Genomic DNA, 27,184 nt, shown 5'->3' with positions numbered 1-27,184 from the left:
CAAGATGGCATGTGCACCAGGTGTGGGATGTTGGAATCCAGGAACGGCCTGGTTTTCCCTCACTCACTTGCTAGACTCTGGATTTTGGTCCAGTTCGATTCTCTTTTCATCTGTCCTCCCATATCAGACTTTTATCTTTTGCTCTCACCTCTGGCTGGGTACCTGCTTTTCTTCAGTGCTAATTTGGAGACACTCTTGCTGTTGACCCCTAGGCAGCCATCTTCTCTCCTATCTCTGTTTTTCTTAACTTTATTTTTGGTACTTTTGGTATTTTATTGCTATTGGAGATGGAAAATTTCCCAGTATTTTTTCTCTGGTATTTGTTGATATTTACACTTTTCTTATTTTATGTATTTGAGGGTTTTTTTCCCCCCACCTCTTTTATTTTATTATTATTATTATTATTATTATTATTATTTTGGTACTGGGGATTGAACTTGGGACTTTGCACTTGTGAGGCAGACGGTGGAACCACTGAGCTAAATCCCCAGCCCTCTCCCACCTCTTTAGTTAATTAGCTGATGTTTATCTACTCTGTGTGTGTGTGTGTGTGTGTGTGTGTGTGTATGTTACTGGGGATTGGAGCAGAGCACATCCACAGCCCTTTTTATTTTTTTATTTTGAGACAGGTTCTCACTAAATTGTCCAATTGGCCTCAAACTTGGGACCCTTTTGTCTCAGTTTCCCAGAGTGTTGGTTTACTGGTGTGCACCACTGTACCCAGCCTTTTTTTTTTTTTTTTTTGCGAGTTTGGTTGCAGGTTTATTGGGATTATTGATCTTTTCAAATACCAGCTTTTGGATTCATTGCATGTATCTGTTGTTTTCCTGATTCCAGTTTATTTATTTTTCACCTTACCTTTATTATTTCCTGCCTTATGTTTGGTTTGGGTTTAATGTATGTACTTTTGTTTTGTTTTGGTACTGGGGACTGAACTCAGGACCTTGTGCTTGTGAGGCAGGCGCGATGCCACTGAGCTAAATCCAGTGTACATACTTTTTTTTTTTCTGGGTTTCATAGAGTAGGAGTTGAAGTCATTAACTGAAAACTTTGTTTATTGACATAATTTAATGCTGTAACTGTTCCTCTGAATACTACTGTAAGTGCTTTGCTGGCCTTGAACTTGCTGTGTAGCCCAGGATGGCTTCAATCTTGGAATCCTCCTGCCTCAGCTTCCTGAGTGCTGGGATTACAGGCATGTGGCATGATGCCAAGCTCTTCAGATTTTTAGACGTTTCCCTTCTGGCTTCATTTTTCACCCATTGGCAATTTAGAAGTATATTGCTTAGTTTCCAAATGTTTTGGTTTTTTTCCAGGGCTCACTTTTTTGTGGATTGATAGTTTAATTCTGATTTGTTAAAAAATATACTCATTTACAAATTTCAGTTCTTTTAAATGTGTCATGGTCTATTTTATGGCCAAGAAAATTCTGTGTCTCTGGGTGAATGTTTTGTTTATTTAAGTAAAAGTTGCATTGCTGTTGGATCGATGGAGTTGTCTATAAATGTTAATTGGGCCAGGGTGGTTTATCTTTATCGCCTTTTTTTATCTACTTATTCTGTCAATTACTGAGAGAAAAATAATTGAAATGTCTAATTATAATGTACATTTATCTATTTTTCCTTCCAGTTTTATCAAATTTTGCTTGTACCTTGATGTTTTGTTATGTATATATATATTTAAGAATGTTATATCTTCTTGATGATTGAACACATTTATTATTATGTGATATCACTTTACTTAAGGTTGACTGAAACTTTAACTCTGTTGAGTCTACTAATGAAGCTGTTGAAGATATTCTTTCATTTGTTGCTATGCTTTTCTTAGCATTTTTATTTGATTTTGTTCTTTTTTCCATCTTGTTGAAATTTCCTGTTTGTTCATTGACATTGTCTACCTTTTCGGTTAAAGTACATGAATCAGTTGTTTTAAATTTCTTTGTGTGATAATTTTAGTAGTTGAGTGTTCTGTTGATTGCCTCTTGATGATGAGCTGTCTTATCCTTGGCTTTTTGGGTGTCTCATGATGTTTTATTGAAAGTACATATTGCCAGTTGTAATCCTTTTTGTTCCTTCTAAAAGAACTATCTCAGGAATTGGATAGGTGGTATGTAGTGATTTTTTTGTTTTGTTTTGTTTTTTGATATGTAGTGATTTTTAAACAAGATACTCTGGGGTCTGGAGGCAGGTCAGATCTTTATTAACAATGCCTTCTTTTTTTTCTCTATTCCAGTCTGCCTTCATAGTTTTCTACCTCTTCCCTAAAACTGCAGAAAATGAACAAATCCCAGGTAAGTTGTCTGTTTATTCTCCACTTTGTTTTTAGTGCATTTGGAAAGTTTAAATGGATTCAGAAAATGAAACAAAAAAGTATAAATGAGTTAAATTCAAGAAAAACAGAATAGATGATCAGTGTCAGCAGCCAAAAAGCAAACTGTCATAGTTACTTTTTTTGTTGCTGAGACAAAATACCCAATACCCAAAGTTAAGGAGGAAAGCTTTAACTCAGTTTGTAGAGGTTTCAGTCTATAGTTGGCTGGCCCCAAGGCAGGGTGGCATGGCAGAAGAGAAACAGTCCATGGGAAAGCAAGCAGGAATCAGCAAAGCAGAAAGCAGCCAGCCTGTCTTTCCCTTTTATCCCATCCAGGCTACCAATATTTTGAGTGGTACCACCAGAACTATGCTAATTTTAATCAGTGGTCTAATTTAGTATCATACCTTTAATCCTAATATCACATGTCCTAGATCCAGACAGCTCCAGAAAGCCCCACCTGTGAGTACATGAGGCTTTGGGGGGCTATCTAGATACCAGTTATAACACAAACTTAATTGTCCTGGGCTGGGGATTTAGCTCAGTGGTTCTGGTGCCTGCCTTGCAAGCGCAAGGTCCTGAGTTCGATCTTCGGTACCAAAAAAAACCCAAAAACACAAACTAATTGTCTTATGTTGATCCTGAATACTAATACCTTAGGTCTCTACATTAGGTTTGAATCATTTTTATACACTTTCATACAGGTGATTTTTTAAAAAAATTCTTTTATTGGTACATTTTAGGTATACAATACATTTACATTTATCATTGGTGCTTGTACCTGTACATGATGAATATTGGTTATTATTTTTTTCCCCATTACCTGTGCTCCCTTCACCCCCTCCACCCTTCCCTATTTACATAGATTTCATTTCCATTTTTTTTCTTTTCTCATAATTTTTCCTTTCCCTTCTTTCCTTTCCCCTTCCCCTCCCACCACCCCTATACCTTTGGACCTTTTCTTCCTATTTCAAATTATCACTTATTTGTTTTAATCGTTTTAATCCTTATTTACACTTTCAGTTTCTCACACTAGAGAAACTATTTGGTATTTACACATGTGTCCTATTTATTTCACTTAAGAGAATGGCCTCAATATGCATCCATTTAGCTATAAATGTCTCTAGTTTCTCATTCTTTATGGCTGGGTAGTACTCCATTTTTTTTAAAAAACGACATCTTTATCCAGTTTCCAGTTGATGAGCACTTGGGCTGTTTCCAAGCTTTAGCTATTACAAACTGTGCCGCTATAAACATGGGTGCACAGAGCCGGGGATTTAGCTCAGTGGTTCCAGTACCTGCTTCACAAGTACAAGGTCCCAAGTTTGATCCCTGGTACCAAAAAAATAAAAATAAACACAAGTGCACATATATTGCTGTGGTATGATTCTTTTAATTCTTTGGGGGAAGATACCCAGCAGGGGAATACCTGGGTCAAATGGGACTTCTAGCCCTAGTTCTTTGAGGTATCTCCATACTGATTTCCACAGTGGTTGCACCAGTCTGCACTCCCACCAACAATGGAGAAGGGTTCCTTTCTCCCCACACCCCCGCCAGCATTTGTTATTGGTTGATTTCTTGATAACAGCCATTCTTTCAGGGGTGAGGTGGAATCTCAGTGTTGTTTTCATCTGCATCTCTTGAATGATCAGTGGTGTTGGACATTTTTTCACATATTTATTTGATGCTTTTACTTCTTTGTCTGAGAAATGTCTGTTCATTTTAGATGCCCATTTTTGAATTGGATCTTTGAATTTGTGGGATTGGATTTTTTTCAGCTCTTTATATATTCTAGGTAGTAGTCTTTTGTCTGAGGTACAGCTGCTAAAAATTTTTTCCCACATTGTAGGTTGTCTGTTAGCTCTGTTGGTGGTTTCTCTTGCAGTGCAGAAGCTTTTTAATAAGATGAGATCCCAGTTGTTGATTCTTTGTGCTAGTTCCCGTGCTACTGAGGTTTTGTTCATAAAGTCTTTTCCTATGCCAATGTCATCAAGAGTTCTACCTAACTTATCTTCCAGCAAGTTAGTTAGGAAGTCTTCTGGTGGAGTTTTTTGGGTGTTCCATGTAAAGTATCATATCATCAGCAAATAATGACAGTTTAACTTCTTCCTTTCCTATCTTTATTCCTTTTAATTCTTTCTCTTTTCTAATTGCTGTGGCTAATGTTTCCAGAACTGTATTGAACAGGAGTGGTGATAGTGGGCATCCGTGTCTTTTTCCTGATTTTAGCGTGTAAGTTTTCAGTTTTTTACCATTTAATATGATGTTGTCTGTTGGTTTTTCATAGATAGCCTTAATGAGGTTGAGATAAAGACCTATTCCAATTTTCTGTAGGGTTTTTATCATGAATTGGTGTTGGATTTTGTCGAATGTCTTTTCTGCATCCATTGAGATGATCATATGGTTTTTGTCCTTGACTCTGTTAATATAGTGTATTACATTTATTGATTTAAAGATGTTGAACCATCCTTGTATCCCTGGGATAAATCCGACTTGGTCAGGGTATATGATCTTCTTGATGACCCTCTGTATTCTGTTTGCCAGTATCTTTTTTTTTTTTTTTTGGTACCGGGGATTGAACTCAGGTCCTTGTGCTTGTGAAGCAGGCGGTGGAACCACTGAGCTAAATCCCTGATGTTTGCCAGTATCTTGATGAGGATTTTTGCATCTATGTTCATTAGGGAGATTGGCCTGTAGTTCTCTTTTTGGGTTGTGTCTTTCCCTGGTTTTGGAACCAAAGTAACACTTGGTTCCAGGAATGAATTTGGAAGCCTTGCTTCCCTTTCAGTTTCCTTGATGAGTTTAAACAGTAATGGCGATAGTTCTTTAAATGTCCTATAGAATTCAGCAGTGAAGCCATCAGGACCTGGGCTTTTCTTTGTTATTAAATTTTTTATTACATTTTCAGTTTCACTCATTGTAATTGGGGTGTTTAGAATTTCTATATCTTCTTCATTTAACTTTGGCATTTTGTATGTATCTAGGAAACTGTCCTTTTCTTTTGTGTTTTCCATTTTATTAGAGTACAGATTCTTGAAGTAGGTATTGATGATCCTCTGGATTTCTGCTGGGTCTGTTGTGACTTCACCTTTTTGTTCTTAATTACATGGATTTGAGCCTTTTTTTTTTTTATAAGGTTGGCTAAAGGTTTATCGATTTTATTTATTGTTTCGAAAAACCGTTTGATTCATTGATTTTTTTGTATCATTCTCTTAGTCTCCTTTGCATTGATTTCTGCTCTGATGTTTATATTTCCTCTCTTGTACAAGCTTTGGATTTGTTATGCTTTTCTTTTTCTAGGAGCTTGAGGTTCTGCATTAGGTTATTTATCTGAGTTCTCTCTGTTTTCCTAATATGGGCATTCACTGCTATGAATTTCCCACGTAGAACTGCTTTCATTGTGTCCCATAGATTCCTGTATGTTTTACTGGCATTATCATTTACTTGTAGAAACTGCCTAATTTCTTCTTTAATTTCCTCTGTGACCCATTGGTTGTTCAGGAGGGTGTTATTCAATTTCCATGTGTTTGTGGGAGTTTTGCAGTTTCTTATGTTATTGACCTCCAATTTTATTGCAGTATGGTCTGATAATATACAGGGGGTAACTTCAATTCTTTTACATTTATTTAGACTTGTCCTATGAGCTAATATGTGGTCTATTTTGGAGAATGACCCATGTGCAGCCAAAAAGAATGTGTATTCTGATTTTGTGGGGTGGAAAACTCTGTAAACATCTGTTAAGTCCATTTGCTCAATAGCTTGGTTCAGTTCTAAAATTTCATTGTTAATTTTTTGTCTAGATGATATGTCTATTTCTGATAGTGGGGTATTGAGGTCTTCCAGTACAATTGTATTAGTGCTTATTTGATTTTTCATATCCATTAATATTTGTTTTGTATAGTTGGGGGCATTCATATTTGGTGCATATATATTTGGGATTGTCATCTCTTCTTGGATTGTTCCCTTCACAAGGATGTAGTGACCATCTTTGTCTCTCTTAATTAGTTTTGGTTTGAAATCTACTCTGTCTGCAAATAAGATTGCTACTCATGCTTTTTTTCTGGGTTCCTGTCATGTGGAGAACTTTTCCAACCTTTTACATTCAGTCTATGAATTTCTTTTTGAGTTAGGTGTGTTTCTTGTATACAGCATATTGCCGGATTTTGCTTCTTAATCCATTCTGTCAGTCTATTTCTTTTGATTGGTGAATTGAGGCCATTAACATCGAGAGTTATAATCGATAGATACTGACTCATCCTTGTCATGATGTTTTGCTGTTGTTGGCTCTTTTATTTCTTATTTTTTTCCCCTTTTCCCTTTAGTTTCTTACATTGCCTGGTGGCTTCCCTCTGTTGGGCCTCATGGAGTTGTGGGCTTCATTGTCTTTTTCTAGGATATTGCTTAGAATTGTTTGGAGTGCTGGTTTTGGTGTTCATGAAATTTCTCAGGTGTTCTTTGTCATGGAAGTATCTAATTATCGCTTCTTGGCCTTTTGGCTAAGATCAAGTGTGGAAGTATATAATTTCTCCATCGATTTTGAAAGATAATTTTGCAGGATACAACAGTCTAGGTTGGAAGTTATTTTCTTTTAGGACTTGAAATATTTCAGTCCAGGCCCTCCTTGATTTGAGGGTTTGTGTTGAGAAGTCTGCCGTGATTCTGATGGGCTTTCCTTTGTAGATTTGTTTCTTTTCTCTAATTGCTTGTAAGATTTTGATCTTCTGTTGGGTTTCTGGGATCTTGACTATTATATGTCTATGTGTAGATTTTTTTTGAGCATGGCTAGTTGGAGTTGTATATGCCTCACTTATATGTATGTCCAATTCTCTACCTCTGTCTGGGAAGTTTACTACTTTTACTTCTGTGAACAGTTTTTTTTATGTCAATTGTACTTTCTCCTGTTTTTTTGTGGACTCGTATCAGTCTTATGTTGCATCATCTAGCAGTTGCTGGATGGATTTCTCATGGTCCCTTACTATTATTAAGAAATCTCTGTTTTCGTGGTCCTTAACTGCAACCCTGTCTTCTATATCTGATATTCTATCTTCAGATTTCCTTAATCTGCTCTGCATGCTTTCAGTGGAGTTTTTAATCTCTTGAATATGTTTGAATCGGTTTCATGGATTCTATTTCTTCCTTATTTTGGGTGATCATGATTTCCATTTCTTTCTTATGCTGGGCATTCTTGGCTTCCAGCATGTTTCTGAGCTCATCTATTTTTTTTAATCTGTTTCTGTTCTAGAGCCTCTAATCATGTCTTTCACTCTGTTCACCATGTCTGTAGTTATCTGGGAAATTATTTCTGTTTTGAATTTTTCTAGAGCCTCATTCATCTGTTTTGTTACTTCCTGTGGTATCAGTTCAGGGTATCCAGGTGGTTGACTATCACACTTTTCCACCTCGTTTCCCCCACAGCTTGCCTTTTGTGGGGTGGAAGTCTGAGTTTGTGCCTTATTGAAATGACTTCTCATGTTTGCTTTTGGTACTGTCCTTGGTTTATTTCCTGGGTTGATACTTTGAAGTTGCTTATTGTAAGTATCTTTGTTGATGTATTTAGAATACTTATGGAATGATTGCTTCTCAGAGGTGTCTTCCAGATATAGCTGGTCTTTAGGTTTTGAGTCTCTAATGGCTCTGAGGCTGTCTCACTTTAATTATACCAGGAAGGACAACTGATTAGATCAATCACAACACCTTAGCCCAAGTGATACAATCAGCAACACAGTAGCATCAAGTACCTCTTAGAAAATGACAATTTGTGGTAGTTATTAATCTATCACCTTTAACTGTGTGAATTAAATCAAAATCAAGGACCAACCCAACATGTTTATAGTGAATAAACGCTTCAATATCACAACTTTACCCTTTGGGATGGGGAGTTAGAAGGCTTTGGGGAGGGAGGAATAGGTAAGTAGAAGGATAGGGGAAGGTTATCAGTGAGGCCAGAGGGCACAGGCAAGAGAAGGAAAGAGAAGAAAAGAAAGATAAGGAAGAAATACAAACTAGGGGCAGAACAGGAACACAAAGGGAGATAAAGAACAATGTGGAACAGCAAGGGAGCGAGGCAGAGAGAGAGAGAAAGAAAAGAGAAAAGAAAGGAGAAAGAGAAAAATAAAAATTTTTAAAGTAGCAAAGAAGAAAAAAATTAAAAATAAGAGCAAAAAAATAGTGGTAATTTTGAAAATAACAAATAAAAGATGAAAATGAAGGGCCTCCTTCAGGGTATGTCTCTGCTGTTACAATAGACAATGTGGGCAGTAGTGTGCAGTTATAAGTCAACAAGTCTCAGTAAGTCAGTCACAGACACATGAGATTTAGGTAGATTTCTCGTTGCAAGGCCCAAGTTAAGCTCCCTGACCACCTCCAGCGTTGAACTGTGCAAGGTTCTATTGCAGGTTCCAGCTGCCTTTCCCCTGAAGATAGTCCAGGTTCCAGTGGGAGGTGAAGATCCCTCCAACTTACCAAGCATGGTGGTCTGGTGTGCCTTTATTGCAGAGATTCTTTTCACTTTTCCAGTGGGCTTCAGTTTTCATCAGGGAGCCTGAGAGAGGCCCTCTCTCTGTTCACTTCTGCAGCTCAGGACAGTGACCTTTATGACCCCCTGTGCCTCTGTAGTGTGGATCCAAGTAGTGGCTCGGTCTCCAGCTTGGTCTCCTGGTCACAAGTGGGTGGAGCAAGCTGGACTTAGCAGGGCACACTCAGCCCACGCCTGCTCTGCCCATGCGCACAGCTAAGCTGGAACAAGGTGATGTTTTTGGATAGCATCTCCAGGAGCAATCAAAATTAGTCAGGTTATCAGTTTGTCTAAGGTCGTTTCATATTGCATTTTTTCTTTTTTTGGTACCGAGGATCGAACTCGTGTCCTTGCACAGGCAGGAAAACCACTGAGCTAAATCCCCAGCCCTCATATTGCATTGTTGAATGTAAGTGCAGGATATTGTATTTGGTTTTTCCAGTCAAGATTAGCATGGTGCCAGAGAACTCATTAAAGATGTGGATGTGAATTTAAATTTCCCCATTTCCCACAGGTACCATTGTCATTGTTTTTTCTGAATAGCTTTCCAGAGTTTATTTGTACATATTTTCACAAGTATAAATAGAAGATAGCATGTGAGTCAGACTGTTCTGTTTATGGTTTTTTTTTTTAATTGATAATACTTCACTTTCTAAAGGAGTTTTGGGTTTACAGAAAAGTTGCATGGAAAATGCTGAGAGTTCCCATATTCCCCCTCACAATTCCCCTCTACCCTTCCTGTTTCTCCTGTTACTTTTTTTTTTTTTTTTTAGGTACCAGGGATCGAACTCAGGACCTTGCGCTTGCCAGGCAGGCGCTGGAACCACTGAGCTAAATCCCTGGCCCCTGTTTCTCCTGTTACTAACATCTTGCATTAATGTGGTACACTTATTACAGTTGATAAACCTATGTTGATATTTTAGTTCAAATCCATAATTCAAGCCTTGCAGAGTTGCACATGCTTGTAATCTCAGCACTGTGGGAGGCTGAGTCAAGTGGATTGCAAATTCAAGCCCAGCCTGGGTAGTTTAGGAAGACCCTGTCTCTAAAAAAAAAAAAAATTGGGCTGAGTATGTAGATCAGTGTGAAGGCTCTGCCTTTAATCCTCAGTACTTTAGTAAATAAATAAACCATAGTTTACATTAGAGTTGTACATTCTATGGATTTTAGTGAATATATAACGTGTCCACCATTATAGTATCACACAGAATAGCTTCAATGCCTCCAAATTTCCCCATGATGCACCTGTTCATCCCTCCATTCTTCTTCCTAAACCACTAGCACCTGCTGATCTTTTTATTGTCTTGGCTCCTTAGTTTAGCCTTTTCCAGAATATCAAAATAATTGGATGAATAGAGTAAGTAGGCTTTTCAGATTGGTTTCCTTTACTTAAAAATACACATTTAAAATTCCCCATGCATTCCTGGCTTGATAGTATATTTCTTTTTAGCACTGAATAATACTCTGTTGCATGGATAAACACAGTTTATGTGTTCATTCACCTGTTGAAAGATATCATGGCTGTTTACAAATTATGTGCAGGCTTTTGAGTGAATGTAAGTTTTTGTCTCTTTTGGGCAAATACCAGGGACCGTGTTTGGACCATATGGTAAGAATGTGATTTCTTTTGTTAGACACTGCCAAACTATCTTCCAAGTGGTTATACCATTTTGCATTCTAATAATAAGCTTTCCTGTTAGTCCACATCTTAACCAGTATTTGGGGTTGTCATTATTTTGGATTTAGCTGTTGTAACAGGTGTGTTGTGGTATCTTGTTTCACTTTACAATTCCATAATGAAATATAATGTTGATATATATTATATAATATAATATATCTTTTCATATATTTATTTGCCATCTGTATCTTCTATGATGAAGTGCTAGCTTGGAGGCAGCTGATTATGGGTGGAAACCTCTACAAAGTGAGCCAAAATAAACCTTTCCTCGTTTTAAGTTGTAAGTGTTAGGTGTTGTGTCACAGTGACGAAAAAGTAACTAAGATAGCACCCATAGACTTTTTATTAAGACTTAGAGATTTTAGGCCAGGGATTTAGCTCAGTGGTTCTGCCACCTGCCTCACAAGCGCACAGTCCCGAGTTCGATCCCCAGTACCAAAAAAAAAAGGCTTAGAGATTTTTAAATAATTCTCTTTTTTTCAAATTATATTAGCTATTAATTTAAGGGAGAGCGTGTGCGTTTCTGTTGTTGGTATAAAATGATAGTTGCTTACTGGGAGCAACACTTCCCAAGCAAACGTAGCAATACAAATCTAGTTGTGTTAGGAGTTTTGCTACTATACTACTGGACAAAATCTCACAGGAGAAGATGAGCCAAGTAAGAAATCATTGTCTAGCGCTCCTGAGTTTCCAGAAGTCTTACTTGAGGAAGTCATTGGCAAGGTCATGAGAAACATAAGGAAGGAAACATAGGGTTCAACACAATTGGTCCCTCTGGCAGGGTCACAGTATGAGAAGTATCAAGTATAGAATGTCTGATCATTAGAGGAGTGGGATGCTCTGTCTTTTCTGCTTCTTGGCTCACTGCTCAATTGCCAGCTCTCAAGAGTAGATTGGGGTGGCCGGGGATTTAGCTCAGTGGTTCCGGTGCCTACCTCATAAGCGCAAGGACCCAAGTTTGATCCCCGGTACCAAAAAAAAAAAAAAAAAAGTAGATTAAAGCACAACACTTCTGTGAGATGAAAGGAGTGTCCTCTTCTGATCCAAGCCAGCCTGCATAGAGGAGAGAAACAAATACCATCAGCACATGTTCAAGACCAACCAAACCAAGTATGAATAAGAATCTGGGCCAGGCTCATTAAAGCTGTCTGCCTTCAGGTTAATAAGTAGTGGCACAGAGGCAAAAGGTATCTTGTTAATGATAGCCCTCAAAATGCATGCTTTTGAATTACACTGTTTCAGTCTATACTAGACATAGTTTGGTGTCATTAGAGAATCACTGCCATTCTACATCATTTTCAGACTCTTCCTAGGGATTTCCTTTAGCTCTCTTGTATTGATCTTTTGTTTGCCCTTTCCTGTGCCTTATCATTTTTGGATTATTATTGTTTTATTTGAGTGCATTCTGCAGTATATTCTTGAGAAAAAGAGTTTGTGAGAGATACTTTTTTTAGACTTTGCATACCTGAAAATGCCTTCATTCTCTTCTGATATTTGATTGGAACCTTCTTGTGAATGAAGGGTTACCCCTTCCTCTCTTTAGTGCTGTCAGTTTTGGCTTAATGCAGTTAGAAGCTGTGTTATTCATTGCATATATGAGGTATAATTTAAAAAGTATGATGCAAGCTTAATTGTTTTTAAATTTATTACAGCAAAAGATATATTGCCATTAATCTCCCTCAGAATACTCCCACTTGCTTTGAATATACTTATCCCATCATTCTTGACTCTTTCTGAGGCAGTCCTGAAAGACCTCTTTAGTTGCATTGTTATGCTTTGATGTCCTGAATTGATTCAAAAAATGTTTACCTTTCATGGTCATTTTGACTTTGGGGAAGACAGAAGTCTCTGGATGCCAGATCCAATGAATAAATTGGATGAGGACACACTGTTATATTTTTACAAGCCTGCCTTTCCATTGGATGACACTCAGAATTGGCATTCATCATGGTTTTTTTGGTACCGGAGATTGAACTCAGGACCTTGCGCTTGCGAAGCAGACGCAGTGCCACTGAGCTAAACCCCTGGCCCCACCATGTGTTTTTTAATCACACCTTGTAAAAACATGAAAGACTTCCAGAACTTCTTCAGAAAGTGGCAAGAATGATAAGTGTGTTTGAAGTGAAAAGGAATATTTTGAGGGAAATTAATGGCAATATATCTTTTACTGTAGTAAGTTTTAAAAATTTAAATATTCACTGTATATTTCCATTATATCTCATGCTTATTGGTTGCATGCACACTTATAATTTTTCTAGATACTCTGGCTGATTTACCCTTTTATCATTTTATAATGTTTCTGTCTCTGGTCATACTCCTTGTCTCATACAAATAAAGCTCTTTTTTTTTTTTGGTTACTGGGAATTGTAAATAAAGCTCTAAAACAATGACTTAAAGCTGGATGTGGTGGTGTACTTCTGGAGGCCGAGGCAGGAAAAACCACAAGTTCTAGCCCATTCTGAGCAATTTAGGGAGATTTGCCTCAAAAAATTTTTTAAAGGGTTGGGGATGTAGCTCAGTGTGAAGGGGCTGGGTTCAGTCCTCAGTACCTATATGTATATGTGTGTATCGTGATTTAAATACTGTGCTCTTTTGTGGCAGAGAGAGGAAGGGCAAAAATGGGGATGAGCTCACTCTCTCAAGCCCTTTCATAAGAGTTCATAATCCTGCCAGGCATAATGGTGCACACCTGTAATCCTAGCACTCAGGAGGCTGAGGCAGGAGGATCACGAGTATGAGTCCAACCTGGGCTACATAGTAAGCTCAAGGTAGCCTGAATCACATAGCAAGACCATGTCCTTAAAAAGAAAAGAAAAAAAAAAAGAGTATCTAATCCTGTTTTTTATTTCTTTTTGTACCGGGGATTGAACTTGGGACCTTGCGCTTTCAAGGTAGGCGGCAGCACCACTGAGCTAAATCCCCAGCCCTCTAATCCTGTTTTTTGAGGGGAGGAGCCCTCATGACCATATTGCCTGTCAGAGTTCACACATCCCATTACTCATACATTAGTGATTAAGTTTCAACATGAATTATTTTTTCTTGCAGTCCTGGGGAATGAACTTCCCAGGCCCTTGTGCATGCTAGGCAAGCACGCTATCACTGAGCTACATCCTTAGCACTCAAGATGAATCTGTGTGTGTGTGTGTGTGTGTGTGTGTATGACAGACAGAGAGTCTTGCTATGTACTCCAGGCTGACCTTGAATTTACAATCCTACCTCAGCCTCCCAAGTACTAAGATAAACATAAATTTCTGTAGGAAACAAAAATATTCAAACTGCAGCACACTGCTCCCAAACCTACTGCTTTGCAGGCCCAAATGCCAGCTTTTTTCTGTGTAGTAATAATCAGTTCTGCTTGACTCTATTTTCCTGTGTCTTGATATTTACAATGCTCTTAAAGAATTTTTTTCCCCAGTGCTTTCAGCATCAATGTGAGTGTGGGACTTTGTTCATATGTGCCCTGTTCAGTGATTGCAGCCCTGCAGTGGTTACAGTCCAATGTCTGCATGTGGTGGTTTGATATATTGTCAAGTTTTATTGTTGACTGCCTCTCTGATTATGAGGTCATTTCTTTCTAATGTTGCAGTCAGGAATGTAAAGGTCTTCTGTCTCCTTATCAGAATGGGACCTCTTCTGTTCTGCCTTGAAACTCATGTGTTTCTTTTTTTCCCCAGTATTCTGAAATTTTCTGGCAATTTTTCTTCCTTTTTGCCTGGTAGATTATAAGGGTTTTTTTGTTTTGTGATGTGTAAAAAATGCACAGAAATACAAATAAAAGCATAGAGGTCATACTATATGAAATTACCATTACCATTTTTGTATATCAGAACAGTTGAATGTCAGCAGTTTCAAATTGGTTCAACCTAATAATCAATGTATTATACCATTTAATGGTCAGTATCTTAACATTTTGGCGTATTTGCTTCCACACTTTTTTGAGGCAATATTGGGGATTGCACCAAGGGCCTTCACACTGAACTATATCCTCAGTCCCTTTATTTTTTGAGATAGGATTTTTTCTAAGTTGTTGGGGCTGGGCTCAAACTTGGCAATCTTCCTGCCTCAGCCTCTCAGAGTGCTGGGACCACAGATGTGTGCCACCACAAGCCTGTCACTTCCACACATTATGTGTATTTAATTTCTTTAATATTACACAGTTTATCCATGAACTCAATTTCTTTCTCATTACATGATGGATCTGCTCTCCCTTGCATGCTCTTTCTTATTTGATGTTACCTTATTAAGCACTCTTTGCCTGAGAGGTACCAGTATAAGTTTTGTGTGAGTGTATCTACTTGTCTGAGTTACTTTCCTTGTTGTTGGGACATAATATCCAACCATAGCAAAGGAAAGGAAGAAAGGTTTATTTTGATTCTCAGTTTGTAGACGTTTCAGCTCATAGTCAGTTGACTGTGCTGCAGGGCTGCATTGCAGAAAGGCATAGCAGAAGGAAAGCTGGTTATGGCATGGCATCCAGGCATCGGAGAGTCAAATGAGTGGATCCAAGATAAACCCTTCAAAGGCTGTGTTCCAGAACCCATCTCTTCTGACCAGAGCCCACCTCCTAATATCAAGGCAGTCATAGCCCCATAATTCATTTGCCTTTGAAAGGCCTCACCTCGATCACATGAGGCTTTAGGGAGACATCTAGATATAAACCATAACATCATTCCTCTTTTCTAGAATATTTTTGTGTGCATTAATACAATTATGTAAAATTTTGAGGTCACGTTACACACTTTTTTGTGATTCTGCTAAACTTTTATTTTCAGGGTTTGTGTTAAATTTGCCTCTTATAAAAGTATGCTTTAAAAAACAACAAACCTCTGAGGGCTGGGGATTTAGCTCAGTGGCGCCGTGCCTGCCTCACAAGCACAAGGTCCTGAGTTCGATCCCTGGTACTGGAAAAAACCCAAAATAAAACAGCAACAAAAAAATAAAAACACCTCTGAAAGTCTTTTTTAATAAACATTTATACCCCCAACCCCCATCCCCCATCCCCAGGGCCTTTGCACTTCACTACATCCTCTGCCCCCTCCCTCCTTTTTTTTTTTTTTTCGAAACAGGATCTTGCCAAATTGCCCAGACTGGGCTCAAACTGGATGTCCTCCTGCTCCAGCCTCTTGGAGTGCTGGGATTACAGGTATATGCCACAACATTTGGCTATGACTATTGATTTTCTTCTTCTTTTTTTTTTTTTATCACCAAAACAGCTTTATTTTTGTCACTGACACATACGTGACACTTCAATTTTGTTATTTTGTTTGCTTTCTCAAATATTAAGTGTCCATTAAAAATATGTTTATATTTAAGAAATGTGACACATGAAAGTCCTCTCTGTAAACATAATCCTTTTTTAGTTTATTTTCCTACTTTGTTTCATACATAAATAACTTAATCTACAAAATCATAAATAAAACCATCAACTCTTAAGGCCCAAAAATATACACAAAATTTGGAGTTTGAGAGAAATGTTTTCTTTGATTTTATAAATAACAGCCAGTATTTGCCATGTTTATTATCAGTCAAACGCTTATCACAAGTTCTGTCTTTTAACTCATTCTACAAAAAGACTTTTTCAGTTTAATTGGTAAAGATGCCATATATTTGAAAAATTGAAATAGCCAAAAGCCAACATTTATTTTTTAAATGTCAGAGAAGCTGGCTATTTAAATATTGCTAAATCCTATTAAAATCATTCAGGTATCTGAATAAAAAGAAATGCTACTGAAAAGTAAATTCTTGTACCATCATTTAAATGGCATCTAACAAAACTTAAAATTTAAGAAACAGTAAAATCTGATTATATCCTTATTAACTTTGCAAAAAAATTTTCACTGAGATTCTGTTACAGGAACAGGACCAGTTGTATCCTAAATTTTCTAAAATTTATTCTCAAATTATGTCTTTGATGAGTTAAAACTTCAAGGGTAAAAATGAAGACAATGATTTTAGAAAACCATACTTACAATTCCTGATTCACATTTAATTGGTTTTTGTTTAATTATTGCAAATCCTTACTTCTTTAGAAAATACAGTATTTGTTGAAACATATCACCTACCTACTGATTTATTAAATAACCACCCAAGATTACTAGGTAAGCATTCCAGTTACTTTTTTTTTTTGGTACTGGGGATCGAACTCAGGTCCTTGCACTTGCAAGGCAGGTGGTGGAACCACTGAGCTAAATCCCTGGCCCTCCAGTTACTTTTATGTAATAAAAGTAAAAAGGAATTTTTCATGTTGGCTACATTTCATTGTATAAATTATTTTGTAGGCTTTTATAGGATATAAAACTTAAAAATAATTGTTAGTATTCCTATTAGATTTAAATGATTTAAACTAAAAATAATACTATGCTAAGCACTGTCAGTACTTTTAAAATTTTAGTTTCTAGAAGTTTTATTTTTTAATCAATACAAAAATGATTGGCTCACACTATTAACTTCCCAAAACTCTTCAAAGACTGTTCTTTGTTAAAGAGCAGATTACAAGAAGTGTTCTCTATGGTCTTATTTTAAAAACAAGGTTCTGGTAAACATAAGAAATCTAAATCAAAATTCACAAATGCTGGCTAAAATCCTGTCAACTTTCAGCCTAGTACAGCATAAATCCACAGTTGTTATGCATAAACAATTCAAAATTAAAGTTTATAATGGGAATGTCAACAAGTCATAACTGCTGCACATCCCTGCTGATGGGTTCCACTATACTTCAACCAGGCACAGCAGATGTGCACGGCTGCCAGACAGACTGCTTAGAACATTAAAGCTATCAGAGCTATAAATAAGGAATACATAACTATGAACACAGCAATGCCAAAGCATTAGAGCCATTAAAAAAAAAATGAGTAAGATGTGATGTGAACACATCTGATAGTTCTCTCTGTAAGCCACTTTCCATTGATTTATAAAGCTATGGTTTTATAATTCTTTTTTAAAGGAAAATTTTTTCTATACTGCTGCATGCAGTAATTTTGCTGTACATTCTTGACTATAATGCAGTCTTCAAATCTTCTTGCAGAGCTTGACATATCTCATCAAGATTTTTCCAGAAAGTCAGCTTGTCATATTTTCAGCAGCCTGTAGTGCTTCAGTAGCCTTGGAAGCTCCTTAATACCGATGATAAAGCTTCTGGGTTAATAATGCCTTGTTCACAAAGTCATACACAAATAGACAGAGTTTCCATATCTAAGCCAGTATTCAGAATTTTTTTAATCTCAAGCAAAACGTCCATGACCTCCCTCACTGCGTTGAGCCCCGCTGCCCCCGTGCCACTGCCGCTTGCCGTGGCACACACCGAGGTAGGCGGGAGCCCGGCCTGACCGGGAAATAGAACGCCTTCCTTCCTCCCCAAGTATTGATTTTCTTGATCTACTTTCCCTGTCTTCCAGAATGTGAAAATACTGTTTTCATCTTTTAAACATTTATTGTATTCTTTTTCAGTGCTTACTTAAATGTATATTTTATTATTTTTTTAAAATTTATTTTTCTTTCGGTACCGGGGATCGAACTTGGGTCCTTGCGCTTACAGGACAGGTGGCAGAACCACTGAGCTAAATCCCCGGCCCTTAAATGTGTATTTTAAACAAAGTTTAATCAGAATATGTTTTCCTCCGAAACATACTTTCTCCCTGGCATGCTATCAAGTTGTTGGCACTCAAATATTAGTTATAGCTTATTATGTAATATATTTTACTGATTTACTTGCTAATTTTGTATCCAGCTGATCCTTGCTAGGTTTAATTTTCTTTTGGAATATGCCTGTGTTAGTAGTAATAATATACCTGACATTTATTGCGTACCCGTCATCACTCTAGATCAGGGACTGTCAGACTATGGCCCACTGTCCAAATGGCCTGCTGCTTTGTTTTTGTATAGCCTACAAGGTAAGACTGATTTTTAGTTTTAAATGGAAAACAGAATGAAAGAACCTTTTTATGGTTTGAAAATTATGTGAAATTCAGGTATCACTCTATAAATCAAGCACCTGTGCCATTTGTCTACATATTATTCATACCTGCTTTTATGTTAGGGTGGCAGAGTTGATTAGTTCCAGCAGAGACTACATACAGGCTGTAGACTTTAATATATTTACTGTTAGACCCTTTATAGACAGTTTACCAACTCTAAATATTTTCAGCATTTCACAGATACTCCATTATTTTTGGGCTTCCATTTTTTTTTATAAGCTCTTTTATTATTGTGCCTTTGAAGGTAATATTTCTACTTCTGATCTTAGCAGTTTTATTGTGATGTACTTAAGTATGGATTTTTTGGGGGAGGCATTCTACTTGGGGTTAGTGGTGTTTATTGAAACTGTGGCCTGATATGAGCTCTTTTGAAAAATTCTCAGCCATTATCTCTTTAAATATTGCTTCTGTGCATTTGCCCTTCTATATTAGGCCTTTTGACTGGTTCCATGTGTCTTTTAGGCTCCGATGTATTTGCCATCAATTATTCCTTCTGTGTTTGTCTAGATTTTTTTTTTTTACTACCATGTCGTCCAGTTCACTAATCATCTTTTCTATTGTTTCTGTGGTTTGGAAGGGCTAGGGAGAGCCTTACTTGTGTCTGATAATTTGTTTTATAATTGAAAGTGCATCTTCTGCCTTGAAATATTCTGAACTTGTTTAATATTGTTTGGTATCATAAAAATAACTTATGTGAGCTTCACTACACTACAGTATAATATCAAATGCTGAATGTTTGTATACATGTCTCCCTGCATATGCCTTGAGAATACAGTGTTTTATTAATTTTATTTATTTGGTACCCGGATCGAACTCAGGACCTTATGCTTGTGAGGTAGGCACAGGACCACTGAGCTAAATCCCCAGCCCTTTTATTAATTTTAGATACAATCAATAACAGTGCCAGAGACAGAGAAATCTGAATGAATGTCTTAACTATAAAAATATTTGGAGATATACCAAAACAAAGCAAACAAGATGAACAGTGTTACATGTAAATGTTCATGGTGAATGACTTAGAGTATATATACAAAATGTATTTAAGCTTTTTATATTCTTTATATGTCACCAAAAGCTGATCATTTTATAATGACTGACAATGTACCATTTCAGGTGTCAGTTTCATTCACGGATGTGACTGTGGACTTCACCCAGGAAGAGTGGGAGCAGCTGGACCCTTCTCAGAGGATTTTATACATGGATGTGATGCTGGAGAATTACAGCAACCTACTTTCAGTGGGTAAGAACAGCTTTTGGGTGTACCTCACTCTTTGCCTAGTACCAGTTGCATCCTTTCTTGGTTACCAAAAATTATGAGCTTCTGTGTTATTAAATGATGTTGACCTCCATTTTCAGGTGTTGGGGCTGAATACAGCCTCTGGCAATCTACCTTCTTGATTTTCAAGGTTCCTAAAGTCCAAGCAATTAGGAGTTATCAAAAAGAGTCATGGATGGTACAATTAGAATTGTCAGTTCAGAAGTTCCTAGGGAAGATATAAAAGAAGGAAAATGGTATAGAAACCAGTAAAAGCAATCCCAGCAATTCTGAGCAATCAGTACATTGGAAATACTTTTCATGAAGCCTATTTTTCAAATCCCAAAACATTTAGAGGTGGCTGAGGACAAATGACATTTGCCTCTGATCTTAGTCACATCTCCAAATACCCATCTCTCCCCACTTAATTTTCCCCTGTTTGTAGATACTCACCTAATACATCTTAAAACTTGGTGTTGTTATTAGTTGCTTTTTAATTAGTATTCTCACTTTTCTAGAATGCTGATTTCCATACTATAGCTTTTGGGAATTGGTGTAGTGACCTCGAGGAAAATGCAGATAATTTCAGTACAAGAGTAGAATTTTTGTCCCAGGTGAAATGGCAGCAGGATCCCAAGAGTTAGGAATAACCAGTAATATATAAGAGGAAACTAAATACTGGGTAATTTTATCCTTAAGTTCTCTTCAGATAGAAGCAGAGACATATTAAAAGGAGAAAAACAATATGATGATGAGCCGGGCTCAGTGGTACACACTTGTAATCCTATTCTGGATACTGAGGTGGAAGAATCACAAGTTCAAGGCCAACTTGGGAACTCAGCAAGATTCTTTCTCAAGGTGGGGGATTTAGCTCACTGGTTCCACCGCCTGCCTCACAAGTGCAAGGTCCCGAGTCTGATCTCTGGTACCCCCCCCCCCCCAAAAAAGATTCTTTCTCAAAGTAAAATTTAGAAAGAGCTGGAGATGTAGCTCAGTGCTCTTGGAGTTCAATCTCCTATACAATAAAAATTTTTTTAAAATCATATTTTTTTCATATATACATATGAATACATATATATGTTAATAAATAAAAAGTCACTCTCTAACAACTGCATTAGAAAACCAGTAAACCTAGCAGCAGCGAGTGGAGTGCAGTGCTTCTGTTGTAAGGTTTGGATTTATTTTACATTTCCAACATAATATATGAATTTCTGGATCTTGCCATTCATTTACAAAAGAGAATTTAGATTGTCCCTGCAAGCTTATGAGAAATGCTGATTAAGAAGTTTCTCTGCTTTGGATGAAACTGGTCCTACCACAGTAGACTAGAGTCAAAGTATTAGTTATTAACCTCTGATCTGCCTAGGTCAGTGGTGGAGAACCTATGGCACATGTGCCACAGTGGGCTGTTTGTATCATTGAAAGCTCTAAAAGGTTTGCCATCACTGGCCTAGGTGTTTCCACTTAACAACTTTGTCTGCTTACTTTCTTGTTCTCTGTATAACCGCTCTGTGTCTTTTAAGACATTGTGAATCTCCTTCACCCTTGGAATTGCTAGCCTTCTCATTTGTGCCCTTTTTGGTGATTTTGTTTTTATTTCACTTTTCTCTCCACTTTAAGGTCATTTTGTTATCTAGCAATGCTATTTGTATCAGTTTCTATTTTTTTGTTAAAAGCTTGTATTTTTGTCTTTTTCATTCAAAATTTAAGAAATTAGAAAAGTTTGCTCCTGGGATTTTTTAATACTGGGTGACTTGCTCCCAGACTAAAGAGTCAGCTCAAGTATAGAATGTTTGTGGAGATTTCCCATTCTGTCACATTCTTGAAAAAGGATTAACAACATGCATTTCATTATGCTCTATCCTAGAAGTGTGGAAGGCTGATGACCAGATGGAAAGGGAGCACAGAAATCCAGATGAGCAAGCAAGGCAGTTTACGGTCCTTAAGAACCAAACCCCATTTGAGGAGAGAGGTAATCTCTTTGGAAAAACATTTAATCTGAACACAGAATTTGTTTCTTTAAGACAAGTGCCCTATAAATATGATTTATATGAAAAAACTTTGAAGTATAATTCAGACTTACTTAATAATAATAGCTATGCAACAAAGAAAGGTGATGAATGCACTGGATTTGGAAAACCACTCCTATATCTGAAACAAGAGAAAACCCATCTTGGAGCGGAATACTCTGAATATAATAAAAGTGGGAAAGCCCTTAGCCATAAAGAAGTCATTTTTAAACATCAGAAAATTAAAAACTTGATTCAACCTTTTATTTGTAATTACTGTGACAAGGCCTTCCCCTTTAAGTCACTCCTCATCAGTCATAAGAGAATACACACTGGAGAAAAACCCTATGAATGTAATGTATGTAAGAAAACTTTCTCCCATAAGGCAAACCTCATCAAACATCAGAGAATTCACACTGGAGAGAAACCCTTTGAATGTCCTGAGTGTGGAAAAGCTTTCACTCACCAGTCAAATCTTATTGTACACCAGAGAGCACATATGGAGAAGAAGCCCTATGAGTGCGGTGACTGTGGAAAGACATTTGCTCAGAAGTTTGAACTTACTACACACCAGAGAATTCATACTGGAGAGCGACCCTATGAGTGTAATGAATGTGCAAAAACCTTCTTTAAGAAATCAAACCTCATTATACATCAGAAAATTCACACAGGAGAGAAACGCTATGAGTGTAGTGAATGTGGAAAGTCTTTTATCCAGAACTCACAACTCATCATACATATGAGAACTCATACAGGAGAGAAACCGTATGAATGTACTGAATGCGGCAAAACTTTCAGCCAGAGGTCAACTCTTCGATTACATTTGAGAATCCATACAGGAGAGAAACCATATGAGTGTACTGAATGTGGAAAGGCCTTCAGCAGGAAGTCCCGACTCAGTGTCCATCAGAGAGTTCATATAGGGGACAGACCTTGAGACTGCCACGAGGTGGTAGTGTGAAAACCTCTTAGAATCCCTCCAGTGAGGGAAAAACAAGCATTGAAATTCACACCGGGATACAATCTCTCAAGTAAAAAATGTGAAAAAAAATAGCATTGCGTTAGAGCAACATTATACCAGAAGGTAGATATGATACTGAGGTAAAGTATACACATCAAAATATATCCAATTGTAAATAGACATTCTAGCTATATTACAGTGAGCTTTGTTTTATTTTTGCAGCACTAGGGATTGAACCCAGTCCCTTGCCTATGCTGGGCAAGTGCTCTACCACTGAGCTACACCACCAGCCCACAATGAGCTTTTTAAAATCTTGAATGAACTGAATATTCTGGGCAGCAGCATAAAGCATATATAGACAGTGCCCTAGGAATTTATATGTGAAAGTATGCTACAAAACACAAATTATGTTTTAAATCTGTATATGTGAATGTAACAGTGATTGGGAGTTTGAAATTCTTGTAATCTGTGATAATTAGAATATATCAGACAAGATTTTCCATACTGTGGTAAACATCACGTTTGTTTCAGTACCTTTCCAACCCAGTATGAGTTCCAAATGAAATATATAACATTTTAAAATAGCATGGAGCAAATTTTTTTTCTCCTACTGTTTGCTAGCATATATAAATTGGTGTGACATTGTTACTGAGCCTCTTTGCTAAAGAGAAGACAATATTGTTGGAGTCTTAACCTGATTCTTGGTTTGAATATTTTTTAGAAAAATAATTTATATAAATATGCAAGTGTTAGATAACTAAGAGATCAGTGAAAAGAGGCAGATGTGACTGTATTACTTAGTATGTACTACAGAATAAAAATACGCCATGCAAAGAGAATATCCTCATCATCATGCTCTTATTTTTCCATGAAGTATTGACATAAAAATGCATGTGTATTTCCAAAAGATTGTATAACCTAGAAGCCACCTGTATTTTTGTGTGTTTCTCTGCTCTCTTAATACTTTATGAATTGTCTTACAAAAGGTCATGCTTATGTACCTCACAAATGCTAGTTACATTTCAGAGACCTTAGAGGAAAAAATAATTTATTTTTAAAAAACTACAAAGAGTTATCTGTTTTGCTTTTTAAAGTGTCTATGTACAAAATTCACTTTAGAGATGAATTTTTGTAGTATTCTGTTTAAAGGAAGCATCATTACTTCCTTGAGTCTCATCTTCATCAATCTAAAACTTTCCCTTTGCAACCTGAGTTAGCATAAGTTAATTACCTTTTCTTTCAATGTTCAGACTTTTATGTTAGACTTCAGTGGTCTCTTCATATGTTGTTTGATAATTAATGTAACAGTTATCTTTTTGCAGAACTGAAATGTGCCATTTTAGCTTGCTTTCAAATTCACAAGTTCAACCTTTCCCTCTTAATCACAAATCATGCAATGGAATTATAAATGGAAAGCAAAACTGGTTTTTATTACTTTTGAAGATCTCTGATGTGCTGTGACTCTATATGATTGTGAATAACTTTGGAAAAATATACCACAGCCCAGTAAATCTTTGTCTTTCTAAGTTATGATCTTATCTACTAATGACAAAGCAGAGGTGGGGAAAGTAACTTTTAACACTGCTGTTGGAAATGTAAATGGTAACAGCCTCCTTTTTACATTAAAAATATGTATACTCTTTAGCCTGGGAATCTGATTCCTGGGAATCTACTTGTAAAAAAACATAAAGTGTCAGTACTTAAGATTTTATTATTATCTATGTATATTGTATTTTTTTGGTAAGGACCGCAAAAGGAAAAAAAAAAAAAAGAATGACTACCAGTAAGGGAATGATTGAATAAATTGTGATAAAAGTATACCATGGCTGTATGGTTTTCCATAGAAAGGAATGTGTAGGCACAAACTCTTCTAGGTCTAGTGAAAAAGAGTGAATATACCAATTTTTGTAAAATAAAGACTTAGAACCTTTGTGTGTGTGTGTATGTGATTTTATGGGCCTAGAGAATAAAATTCCTTCCATTGTACCCTCTGGAACTAATCAGTTGCACAGTTGAAGGTTCCAGCAAGAAACCGAACTAGCCACATAACCCTTGTGAAAGAAGAGATGAGGAAATGGTTAAGGGGACAAAGGATGGTGAGACATCCAGAGTCAAGCAGCATCAAGAACCTGTTGTCTCTTGAGGAACAGAGCTGGGAAGCAGTGTTTAAGGAACTCCTGGAAGAACCAAAATCTTGAAAGAGGATCTGCTAAGTGATGGTATAACCCTTCAGAGGCACAGCTCCTGTGGGAGAAACAACTGCAACAAGGAGGTGAATGGGAAAGAAAAGCCTCACCTTTCTGCTGTTACCAGTGTCCTGCAGGTGCTTCTGTTGACTGAACCCCGCCAGAGGTGATATAGTACTCCTGGGATAAAAGGACAAAAAGGGTGTGGAGCAGATCCAGAGGGCATGCAACACTGTCAACTAATCATCACAACTTCTTAACCTTGCCATAATGAGGCTTTCCCTACCAGTCATCTGCAAGGCACCTGCTTTTGTTCTTGTGTCCCTTATGTATTTAGAGTTAGGGTGGTTCTAAGCCCAATTTTAGAATGTAAATTTTAGTGTTCTTGCACAGATAGTATTTTAAGCTATGAAACTTGATGAAATTACCTAGAAAAAAAGTACAGTAAAATCTTGGTTTGTGAGCATAGTTTGTACCAGAAACATGCTTGTAATCCAGAGCACTTGTATGTCAGTGCAGATTTCCTCATAAAAATAATGGAAACACAGATTTGTTCCACAATCCAAATTTATTCATATAAAATGATTACAATGTTATAGTATAATACAAAATAATAAAAAGTACAAAATATAAAGAAAAATAAATTAACCTGCACTTACCTTTGAAAACCTTCGTAGCTGGTGTGAGGGAGATGAGAGAGGAGGTTAGTGTGTAGGACAGCTTTCACTCTCACCTACAGAATCACTGCTAGCTATTGGCTCAATGGAATCTTTTCCTTTTTGTGTAATTTTAACGAATCTATCCAATGATGCTTCCTTTTGCCTCCCTTTGAGTATTTTGCTGAAATGTGACATTTCATTGTCATCAAGCAGATTCATTGCTCACACTGCTACACCACCACCTTCAGATGATATTTTTCTACAGAGTTTTGCACTGTTTCTCACATTTTACATATCTTCCTAATCTCATTTGAAGTGAGGGATTCTTCCACTTTTTTTTCTCCTCCTTCTCTGTAGACAAGATCTTCATAACCTCTTGCTGTTGGGAAATAATCACTCTCAATCCTGCAGTGAGAGGGAGGCGGGGAGACCACTGGCTCAGTTATCATCATGCATACTACTCATATTGCAAGACATTGCTCATTTATCAAGTAAAATTTATAGAAATTTTTGCTTGTCTTGCAGAACATTTGCAGAGCAAGTTACTTGCAATCCAAGGTTTCACTGTATAAAGAATTTCACACATTCACCTGAATATTTAGGAGGCCTGGGGAGGAACCAGCAAAGGAGGCCAAGAAGGAGCAACCAGGAGAGGGTGGTTCTGGAACCCAAGTGAAAAGGGTATGTGTAGTTAGACACAGTGATCACAGTATCTAATACTGATATTTGGGTATGTGCTGAGAATGACCATTAGTAAGGTCACTTTGATAAGAACAGTTTCAAAGAAATGGTCTAAGAAAATGTAGGCGGATTCAAGATCAGATTACAAATGGAAAGTGTAGATAAGCAAAGTGTCAGACAAAAGGATCTGAGATTTTATCCTACTTACATGGTAACAAGTTAATCTGGTACACTTTCATGGATCAGTCTGAAGACACATTTTATTGCCCTTAAGAAATGCCTGTGAGTGGTGCCACTGCCTGCCTTGCAAGTGCAAGGGCCTGAATTCAATCCCTGGTACCAGAAGAAAAAAAAAAAGGAAAAGAAATGCACAAGCGCAAGGACCCGAGTTCGATCCCTGTACCTAAAATAAGAAAGAAATGTCTGTGATAGTTACTGCTCATAGTTATAGCCAAGGTATCATTTTCTTGTGCTATTTCCCACAGGGTGATGTGATAGGGGCCATGTGATACTAGCATATACAATGGGTTCTTTTACAGGAGAAGAACTTCAGGTTTAGGGAACTTGAATCTTTTTTTTTTCCTCTTTTTTTTCTGTACTGGGGATTGAACTCAGGACCTTGAGCATGCGAGTCAAGTGTGGCCCCACTGAGCCAAATCCCCAGTCCCAGGGAACCTGAATCAGAGCTGTCTATCTTTTAGGACTATTTATTATTCACATACCCTGAAAACATAGCTTGGAACAAAGGCTATCAGTGCCTGTCCTTTTTTTGTTTGTTTGTTTAGTGCCTATACTTTTTAAGACAGGCAGATACATAGTAAACCCCGAGAAAATTGTCTCCTAACAGAAATAGGTAGCTGAAGTGATGCAGGCTGAAGACCCAGATGTAGTAGTGTACCCCTGTTATCTCAGTACTTGGGAGGCTAGGGCAAATGGATCATGAGTTCAAAGACAGCCT

General features: G+C 37.2%; 1 protein-coding gene and 1 pseudogene across 6 annotated transcripts in view; one reads left to right on the top strand and one right to left on the bottom strand.

Annotated features, from left to right (window-relative positions):
• Nucleotides 1–24,630, top strand: part of Zfp1 (ZFP1 zinc finger protein) — a 49,200-nt gene extending 24,570 nt beyond the window's left edge. For all 6 annotated transcript variants that reach the window (XM_004842841.4, XM_087204452.1, XM_087204460.1 and 3 more), the window contains 3 exons: nt 2,233–2,290; nt 19,589–19,715; nt 21,598–24,630. In XM_004842841.4, coding sequence (XP_004842898.1) covers nt 2,276–2,290; nt 19,589–19,715; nt 21,598–22,676 — 1,221 coding nt within the window. In that variant the 5' untranslated portion in view covers nt 2,233–2,275 and the 3' untranslated portion in view covers nt 22,677–24,630. The remainder of the gene's footprint in view (nt 1–2,232; nt 2,291–19,588; nt 19,716–21,597) is intronic.
• LOC106009254 (mitotic-spindle organizing protein 1 pseudogene) lies at nt 17,401–18,314 on the bottom strand (annotated as a pseudogene).
• Nucleotides 24,631–27,184: the final 2,554 nt, after the last annotated feature.

Source organism: Heterocephalus glaber, unplaced genomic scaffold (genome assembly GCF_053883595.1).
Source record: "Heterocephalus glaber isolate CG9 unplaced genomic scaffold, H.glaber_assembly_v1.0 deba00000071, whole genome shotgun sequence".
In the NCBI taxonomy this organism is placed as follows: Eukaryota; Metazoa; Chordata; class Mammalia; order Rodentia; family Bathyergidae; genus Heterocephalus; species Heterocephalus glaber.
The sequence above is the reverse complement of the archived record's forward strand: the minus strand, read 5'-3'. Positions and strand labels throughout refer to the sequence as shown.